This window comes from Oncorhynchus tshawytscha, linkage group LG03 (genome assembly GCF_018296145.1).
Source record: "Oncorhynchus tshawytscha isolate Ot180627B linkage group LG03, Otsh_v2.0, whole genome shotgun sequence".
Taxonomy (NCBI): domain Eukaryota; kingdom Metazoa; phylum Chordata; class Actinopteri; order Salmoniformes; family Salmonidae; genus Oncorhynchus; species Oncorhynchus tshawytscha.
In genome coordinates, this window is record NC_056431.1 from 20,135,134 (window position 1) to 20,144,516 (window position 9,383).

Genomic DNA, 9,383 nt, shown 5'->3' on the forward strand with positions numbered 1-9,383 from the left:
GGCATGTTCTCGCATTGCATTATAAGTATGTTGCACATCTACTTACTGACTTTCTATGTAAACTCGACACATACTGTATTTCATTCAGCCATTTAGGGATAGAGGGAATCGGTTTGGAAAAAACTAATTACACCTTGATTATGACAGACATTTGTGTATTTGTAATGATACACAGTCAATTCAGTGATTTATTGGTTTATTCATGAAAGTTTATTGAAACAAGATCTTGATATAAAGTGAAGTAATAAGAATAATAAAATAATATCATTGAGCATGGCAGGTAGCCTAGTGGTTAGAGCATTGGGCCAGTAACCGAAAGCTAAAAATCTGTTGTTCTGCCCCTGAGCAAGTCAGTTAACACGCTGTTCCCCGGGTGCCTTGGATGTTGATTAATAAGGCAGCCCCCCACACCTCTCTGATTCAGAGGGGTTGAGTTAAATGCTGAAGGCATTCAGTTGTACAACTGACTATGTATTCCCTTTATTTGTTTGGGGCCTTTCTGAACACCCAAAGTCACCTTGCATCGTGATAAGGTGTACAAAATGATATCCAACTTTGTTATTTATGTCAGTTGCCAACAAGTCATGCATTCCATTTTTAAAGAAATGCCTACTGACCTCCGAGCAGATCGTTATTATGCAAAGGTTAAATCCTTCTATATTGACTGAATTTATACAACAGGATTTGGTCATACACAATAAACAGTCATTATTGTGGCCCAGACACATTGGCTGGACAGGCACCAAAGGCATAGTCTTTAAAGGCTAATTAATCTGACTGACAATCCTGCCAAGCTAGAACAAACTCAAGGAAGACTATTTGTCATTGTGAGGTCCCTACTTTCAGAATTGGCGTTCCATTCCAAACAAAGAAATGCATCCACTCATATGCAGTCAACGCCATCCATAATTGTTCTTTTATTTACACTAGTATTTACAGAGCGCTTCTCCATTCTTTGTGGAGGTTTGCAGTGGAGAAACTACACCCCATGCGCTTACAAATTCATATTTACTTCTGTCAGCTTCTCAATACTGGTTTCTGGATGTATTGTTGTTCTGCATTTATTGTGTAATATTGACAGCCTCTGCCTCATTAGTAGTGAAAGAAAAGGTGAGCCTACCACAGTCACGAATATAGCCTGGTGTTGGCCATATAAAAGGAAAAAGAACAGCACCAAGCGCCACTCAACCTCCTTGAAGACCCATGAGCAGGTAAAGCCTCTTCGCTCTGCAAGAAGTACAGATCTTTACAGCATTACTATTCGAGAACATGCAAGTTCAAATATGAGGTCATCAATCTCCGTGATGTGCAAAGGCTAATCTCTTGATTCTCAAAGGATTGCCTATTTTTATTGTTAGTAACATTTTTGCTTATGGCTATCAATGTGAATATGTTAGTGGGAAAAGACATAAGTTGATGTTAAAATACAGTAACAAAAACGCAATAGATACTAGCATACAGTTGTACAAAGATTCTGACAACAGGCAAACTAAGGCAATGTACTCCATTCTGATCATGTGGATTCTTATTCTAGATAGGTGCAGTCTCTCTCTCCTGGATTTCAGGCACAATGTTTGCGTTATTGGTTTGCATCCTGACACTGCATGAAGTGTACACTGTGTGCAATGTGGTAAGTACTCCTACTAATTACTGAAAATAACATATGTCATCTGAAACAGTACATTAGACATGAAACCAATTACACGTTAAAGTATTTATGAAAGGTCTTACTCTGAAAGCTTTTCATTCTTTCCCTTGAGCCATCTCCTACTGCTGTGTCCACAGTCAAGTAAGTACAATTCCTTTCGAACATTCTAACACAGTGCCCAGTGAAAGTGTACACACTCGTTGCACAGTCTCCACATTTTGCTGCCTGAACATTTAAAAAGGGATTAAACAACCTACTCCAGATTTTAAAAGTAAAAGACAATTATAGAACATTTTCCAAATCAATTCAAAATTAAATGAAAATGTCTTGATTGCATATGTCTTGACACCCCAGAGTTCATACTTGGTTGAAACACATTTGGCAGCCATTACAGCATTGAATCATTTCGAATAAGATTCTACCAACTTCGCACAACTCTTAGGGCAACATGTATTCATTGTTTTGTCATTAACTTTGGCTGGGAATCATTGATGGACAGCAATATTCAAACCTTTTTTCTAAGGAGATTTCATTCAGGACTGAGACTGGACCATTCAGGAACAAGTAAACAACTCTTGGAAAGCCATTCGGATGTGTCTTTGGCATTAAATAGGTAGAATTTTCCAGAGAAAAAAAACTACCTCGGGGTTAGTATTAGGGTGGCAGTATCATGTTATAGGTATTGCTTCTCATCGGCAGGGACTGGGGAGCGCGTCAATTTCAAAATAAATATGAAAGCCTCAAAGCCCAGGTAAACATTGACAAAAATAACCCTCCTCAGTCTTCTGAAAATCCTGGGACAGAGTTGTATTTTTCAGTGAGACAATTATACATAATGTTATGTCAAAGACACACCTGATTGGATTTCCAAGGTGTTGTGTTTCCGAGTTGTCTGGACTCAGTCCTGACATAAATTTGCTTGAAAAGAGGTTTAAATATGCTTTCCATCAATGATTCCCAACCAAATATACTGCGCTTGAGCAATTTTGACAAACAATTGGCATATGCTGCCCTAAGAGTTGGTAGTGTAAACTTCAAAAGGGTGGAGTAGATTATGTAGATCTGTACTGTAGGAAAAAATGTAATCCCTTTCAATTTGATGTGAAGACTTTGCAAACGGTGTGTAGACTTTCACTATCCTCTACCAACATGATTATAAAAGAATTCAACTGGATTTAGTCATCACACACAATGTTTAATTCATCATGTGTTGTCTTTACAAAAGAAAGTGGATTGATTTGGGACTCATTGTCCAGACGTTGGCAAAGACATTAGGAGTAAATAGTTGCTTTGTATTATGGTTTAGTGAAGTATTTACATGTGGCGTAAGTAATATGCATATAATCCCACAATATAATGTGTGTGTGTGTATGTATAGATATTTGCCCAGACAGCACAGCAGTTCAGGCTGAGATCCTTAACCAGCACAATGCCTTCCGGAGAGCGGTTACGCCAACTGCTAGAGACATGCTCAAGATGGTAAACTTTCATAATTCATGTACTTTCCACCAGTAACAAACCTCAGAATCAATGTTTCCAACATAGTATCCCTCAAAATCCATCATAAAGAATAGAATCCCTGATATGTAATTCATAGAGCAGCCCTATATGGTTAGTCTATGTACAAGTAGAGAAAATACAGTGGCCACAAAATACTCCTTGGACACTAGTATGTGGATGTCAGTCTTGTGGATGGCTTTATTCTAGAACTGTTAGTATTTGATCTTCAGAACTGGAGCGAGGAGGCAGCGGCCAGTGCTCAGGCTTGGGTTGACACCTGCTCCATGGCTCATGGCCCACCCAGCAGTCGCATGCTTGGCGGTACGTTTTCCCCTTTGTCTCTCCTTGACATCTCCTGTTCGTCCCCTGCTGTAGAGCAAACTAAAACAAATATATTTTATTGATTCATGCAACTCAAGACTTTGGCTGCAATGGTATCAATGTGAGCGCGATCTTAAGCTCCAATATATTTTGAATGTCATGAGTTCTTATCACGAGTGACTCTCTATGGTAGCTTACATTTGTTGACATCTTAAATCCTGCATTCAAAGACATTTTAGTCAACTGTTCCAGTTTGATTTCACTGTTACACACCTATTTAGTAAACTTTTCCATGCATGCTTCACTTCTGAACAGACTACGAAATGGGTGAGAACCTGTTCATGTCCTCCGCTTCTAAGAATTGGACTCAAATCGTTACTGCCTGGCACAGTGAGGTCATAGACTACTCCTATCCCAATGGATCTATCAATGGTAAATCCATCGGCCACTACACACAGGTAACATTCATCTTATGTGCAGATACACTATGACATGAAGTGCCTTCAGATAGTATTCAGACTCGTTGACTTTTTCCACATTGTTATGTTACAGCCTTCTAAAATGGATGAAATAAAACAATTTGCTCATTAATCTACACACAATACCCCATAATGACTAAGTGATTAAAAACAACAAAAACAACATATTTACATAAGTATTCAGACCCTTTGCTATGAGACTCGAAAATTGAGATGCATCCTGTTTCCATTGATCATCCATGAGATGTGTCTACAACTTGATTGGAGTCCACCTGTGGTAAATTCAATTGATTGGACATGATTTGAAAAAGGCAAACACCTGTCTATATAAAGGTCCCACAGTTGACAGTGAATGTCATAGCAAAACCCAAGCCATGAGATCGAAGGAATTGTCTGTAAAGCTCCGAGACAGGATTGTGTCGAGGCACAGATCTGGGGAAGGACAACAAAAAATGTCTGCAGCATTGAAGGTCCCCAAGAACACAGTGTCCTCCATCATTCTTAAATGGAAGAAGTTTGAAATCCCCAAGACCCTTCCTAGAGCTGGCCGCCCAGAGAAGGGTCTTGGTCAGAGAGGTGACCAAGAACCCGATGTTCAATCTGACAGAGCTCCAGAGTTCCTCTTTGGAGATGGTTGTCCTTCTGGAAGTTTCTCCCATCTCTGCAGCACTCCACCAATTAAGCCTTTATGGTAGAGTGGCCAGACAAAAGCCACTCCTCAATAAAAGGCACATTACAGCCCGCTATGAGTTTGCCAAAAGGCACCCAAAGACTCTCAGGTCATGAGAAACAAGATTCTCTGGTCTGATGAAACCAAGATTGAGCTCTTTGGCCTGAATGCTAAGCGTTACATCTGAAGGAAATCTGGCACCATCCCTACAGTGAAGCATGATGGTGATGTCAGCATATGTCAGACTAGTCCGGATCGAGGCAAAGATGAACGGCGCTAAGTACAGGGGGAACCTTAATGAAAACCACACAGCCAAGACAACGCAGGAGTGGCTTCGGGACAAGTCTCTGAATGTCCTTAAGTGGCCCAGCCAGAGCCCGCACTTGAACCCGATCGAACATCTCTGAAGAGACCTGAAAATAGCTGTGCAGCAACGCTCCCCTTCCAACCTGAAAGAGCTTGAGAGGATATGCAGAGAAGATTGGGAGAAACTCCCCAAATACAGGTGTGCCAAGCTTGTGGCGTCTTCCCAAGAAGACTTGAGGCTGTAATCGCTTCCAAAGGTGCTTCAACAAAGTACTGAGTAAAGGGTTTGAATACCTATGTAAAGGTCACATCAGTTTCTTATTTTATAAAGTTGCTAATAATTTGCCATTATGGGGTATTGTGTGTAGATTGATGAGGGAAAAACGTATTTTATACATTTTAGAATAAGGCTGTAACGTAACAAAATGTGGGAAAGTCAAGGGGTCTGAATACTTTCCGAATGCACTGTGTAACATCTGATCAAATTACAGGTTTTATAGGCCCATTTATAGAGAAACAGTCTGAGGAAGTTTGCTTGTTTAAAAAATGTACAGTAAAACAATGCAAAAACACACCTCAGTTCCTTTCACTGGGTGGCTGTATCATTTAAAAAATATCTACAGTGCTTCCAGTGACAACTGACCATGTTCACAACCGAAAACAGTGACAAACAACTTCTGCATGAAAGAAAAGAGCAGTTAGCCACTATATCTACACAAACAGTAACTATTTTAGAAATACAAAATATATTAACTTAAACAGTCACCTTAAAGGAGGGCAGTTTCAATATACTGCTTGGACCCCCATGAACGTCTCTCCAAACACATCAAAGACAACTGTAGTGGCCTAACTTTCAAAGTAATACACATGCTGTCAAATTTGAATAAACAAACACCAATATAAAAATAAACATACCTTCTGAACAGATTCAAACATACCTTCTGAACAGTCAACACTAGACCTTTAGGTACAAAAGGACCCACAATGGACTATTTTTTAAATATATTTTACATGTCTACCACTAATTAGGGTCAGATAGGAAACACACACCAGCACTACAGTTCCTATTCTGTCATGTATATTTTCCGGGATATTTAATCACATATACCTATTGACACCAAAGGAATATATACTTACAAAATAGATTACTAACTTATTGACATTTCTTTTGGTAGCAATTTCAGTCATTGTATTGTACATACACTGAGTATACCAAACATTAGGAACACCTTCCTAATATTGAGTTGTCTCCCCACGAACTGGTGCACCTGGCACCTACTACCATAAAACCATTCAAAGGCACTTACATCTTTTGTCTAGTCCATTCACCCTCTGAATGGCACACGTACACAATCCAGGTCTCAATTCTCTCAAGGCTTAAAAATCCTTCTTTAACCGGTCTCCTCTCCTTCATCTACACTGTTTGAAGTGGATGTAACAAGTGACATAAATAAGAGATCATAGCTTTCACCTGGATTTACCCCCGGTCAGTCTACGTCATTGGAAAGAGCCGGTGTTCTTCGTTCTTAACATTTTGTCTACTCAGTGTATATTGTTATGAACCATTGTGCTACTCCCAAAATAACATCTGCTACATATGTGGATGCGACAAGTAACAATTGATTTGATTTGCTGTGCTGTATGGTAGTCAGAGTGGTGTGTAGTTACCGACAAGTGTCATTATGGTTATTCGCCAATGAAACTCGGATAACACTAAACTGTGTTTCCTTCCATATACCTGTAGGTGGTTTGGAACAGTTCATACAAGGTTGGCTGTGGTGTGGCCCTGTGTCCTGGCTCAGTCTACTTCTATGGGTGCCAGTATTACAGAGCGTATGTTGCACTAATCACACCCAGAAATGCACCTAACACCCGTGTACAATTTCACCCTATTTACTGTAACTGGTAGTGGAAGGTAGGCATCATCCAGCGATCATTTCAATACTTTGTTTAACAGGGGAAACTACAGAGGAGTGGCTCCATACAAGGAAGGAGCTACATGTGCCGACTGCCCCAACTCCTGCGAAAATAAGCTTTGCAGTAAGTATCAGACATGATGAAATGCATGTGGTCTAAAATCTTACCAATATGACTCAGCAATGTTAGTGTTTCAAAAACATGTTCACAAGGTTCAATGTACAATAATCCCCAAATGTAAACAGTCAATATACAATGAATTGACTGCCAATGTTTCTTCTTATGTGTCATTTCAGCCAATCCCTGTCCTTACATAAACAAGTATGTCAATTGTGCCGCCATGAAAAAACAGGCCGGGTGCAGTAATCCTTTGGTGTACGCCTGGTGTCCCGCCCTCTGCCTGTGCACCTCCAAAATCATCCCAATAGCAAAGAAGTGAAACCACCAGACCTCTCCAAAATGGTCCACTGAAAGATAACTTTGAATGATTCCTTTGTTGTTTCCTTGTCTTTGAGAAGAAGGAAAAAAAACCATAAAACCTGGTTGATCTATCTACTGTACTTCTGGTAAAGTCAGTTGATTTGAAAAATACTAACTATCACTAATAAAATGTTAATTATCACTGTAGGTCTAAGGTACAGATAAAACATGATTCTTATTCTGGGGGTAACATAAGGTGTATAACCTACAGTAACTAATGTTAGTTTGAAGCGTTGCAATTGATTTTGTTCCCTTTCATTGGTTTCAATGTCTTCATACCCATTTCACCAAAGAAAATCCATTTTTGATTTGCATGGACGTTGAATAAGAATATCCTCTACATTTTGAGAAGCAATATTTCCATCAGTTACAGTAACAGTGAACATGTTGATCATTTAGCTAATTAACCATACAGTAATATGGTTATACAGAACTGCAATACCTCAACACATTTAACTTTAAGTTGATTCATGCTGCTCACCATTTGCTCTATCAACATTAAATGTTTGCACATGACAGAAATATATAACCCTTATTATTTTCCTTAATCACATTAAATGATCATGAAGATTAATTCATGGACTCTGTGTTAATGGTTTTACAACTCACTATCAGATAGTCAGCATCACCACCAGATGCCTCTGTTGTACAACAGTAAATTCTGTATCAGAATAACATGACCGTCTGCAGGCTTGATATACACTGCCGTTCAAAAGTTTGGGGTCACTTAGAAATGTCCTTGTTTTTGAAAGAAAAGCACATGTTTTTGTCCATTAAAATAACATAGAATTGATCAGAAATACAGTGCAGATACTGTTAATGTTGTAAATGACTATTGTAGCTGGAAATGGCTGATTTTTAATGGAATATCTACATAAGGGTACAGAGGCCCATTATCAGCAACCATCACTCTTGTGTTCCAATGGCACGTTGTGTTAGCTAATCCAAGTTTAGCATTTTAAAAGGCAAATTGATCATTAGAAAACCCTTTTGCAATTATGTTAGCACAGCTGAAAACTGCCGTCCTGACTAAAGAAGCAATAAAACAAGCCTTCTTTAGACTATGAAACTCGTCAGTCTATTAGACTATGAAACTCGTCGGTCTATACTTGTTCTGAGAAATGAAGGCTACTCCATGCAAGAAATTGCCAAGAAACTGAAGATCTCGTACAATGCTGTGTACTACTCCCTTCACAGAACAGCGCAAACTGGCTTTAACCAGAATAGAAAGAGGAGTGGGAGGCCCCGGTACACAACTGAGCAAGAGGACAGTACATTAGTGTCTAGTTTGAGAAACAGACGCCTTACAAGTCCTCAACTGGCAGCTTCATTAAATAGTACTCGCAAAACACCAGTCTCAACATCAACAGTGAAGAGGCGACTCCGGGATGCTGGCCTTCTAGGCAGAGTTGCAAAGAGAAAGCGATCTCTCAGACTGGATTAAGGTGGGCAAAAGAACACAGACACTGGAAAGAGGAACTCTGCCTAGAAGGCCAGCATCCTGGATGTTATTTTAATGGACAAAAAAAATGTGCTTTTGAACAGTTAGTGTACACCGTCCCTTCTCCTGTCCTTTATAACATTGATGTATGTGAACTGATCCTTTATCAGAAAAAAGACACATGACTTCTAATAAGAACCCTGAGAAGGCAACACAAGGTGGAACTGGCACACTGATATAGAGGTAAGGTATTCTGCAGTATATTTATTGTCTAGAATTTGATTAAAAAAAGGTTCAATATAACTGTTTATGTTCATGTCTCATGTGTAGGCTATAAAAACTTCAGCAATTCATACCCTCCTGCACATAAACTCAGGCATGATTAACTTTGACTAAAATATTAAAATGTAAACTGTAAGGATAATTTTTGAACAGCTAAAGAGAATAAGAGCTGCTACAAGAAAAACAATTAATTATACTGCTATCTGTTTCAAGAACTGGATAGGCTATGCTATCGAAGGAACATATAGTCTTCTACAAGTTATGATCGGTTGACAATTGACATAAATACAGCATATTGATAACGTCTCTTTTTCAGACAGTAAAATGCTATATTTTTAC

At 39.1% G+C, this 9,383-nt stretch overlaps 1 protein-coding gene across 2 annotated transcripts; it reads left to right on the plus strand.

The window, feature by feature from the left end:
* The first annotated feature begins 1,089 nt into the window (after window positions 1-1,089).
* Window positions 1,090-7,895, plus strand: LOC112229825 (cysteine-rich venom protein ophanin). Of its 2 annotated transcripts, XM_024395906.2 has the most exons (8): window positions 1,090-1,211; window positions 1,535-1,634; window positions 3,027-3,127; window positions 3,379-3,469; window positions 3,785-3,927; window positions 6,669-6,757; window positions 6,882-6,964; window positions 7,138-7,895. In XM_024395906.2, the coding sequence occupies exons 2-8, from the start codon at window positions 1,571-1,573 to the stop codon at window positions 7,278-7,280; spliced, it is 714 nt and encodes a 237-aa protein (XP_024251674.1). In that variant the 5' UTR covers window positions 1,090-1,211; window positions 1,535-1,570; the 3' UTR covers window positions 7,281-7,895. The 2 variants fall into 2 exon arrangements, with proteins under 2 accessions (XP_024251674.1, XP_042167692.1); XM_042311758.1 differs by lacking the exons at window positions 1,090-1,211; window positions 1,535-1,634 and adding an exon at window positions 1,669-1,789.
* Window positions 7,896-9,383: the final 1,488 nt, after the last annotated feature.

Excerpts from the sequence above, each read along its gene's own strand:
- LOC112229825 (XM_024395906.2), top strand. The coding sequence starts at position 1,571 with ATGTTTGCGTTATTGGTTTGCATCCTGACACTGCATGAAGTGTACACT. Across the intron at positions 3,928-6,668 it reads CCATCGGCCACTACACACAG|GTGGTTTGGAACAGTTCATA; the intron begins GTAACATTCATC and ends ATATACCTGTAG. Across the intron at positions 6,965-7,137 it reads CTGCGAAAATAAGCTTTGCA|CCAATCCCTGTCCTTACATA; the intron begins GTAAGTATCAGA and ends GTGTCATTTCAG.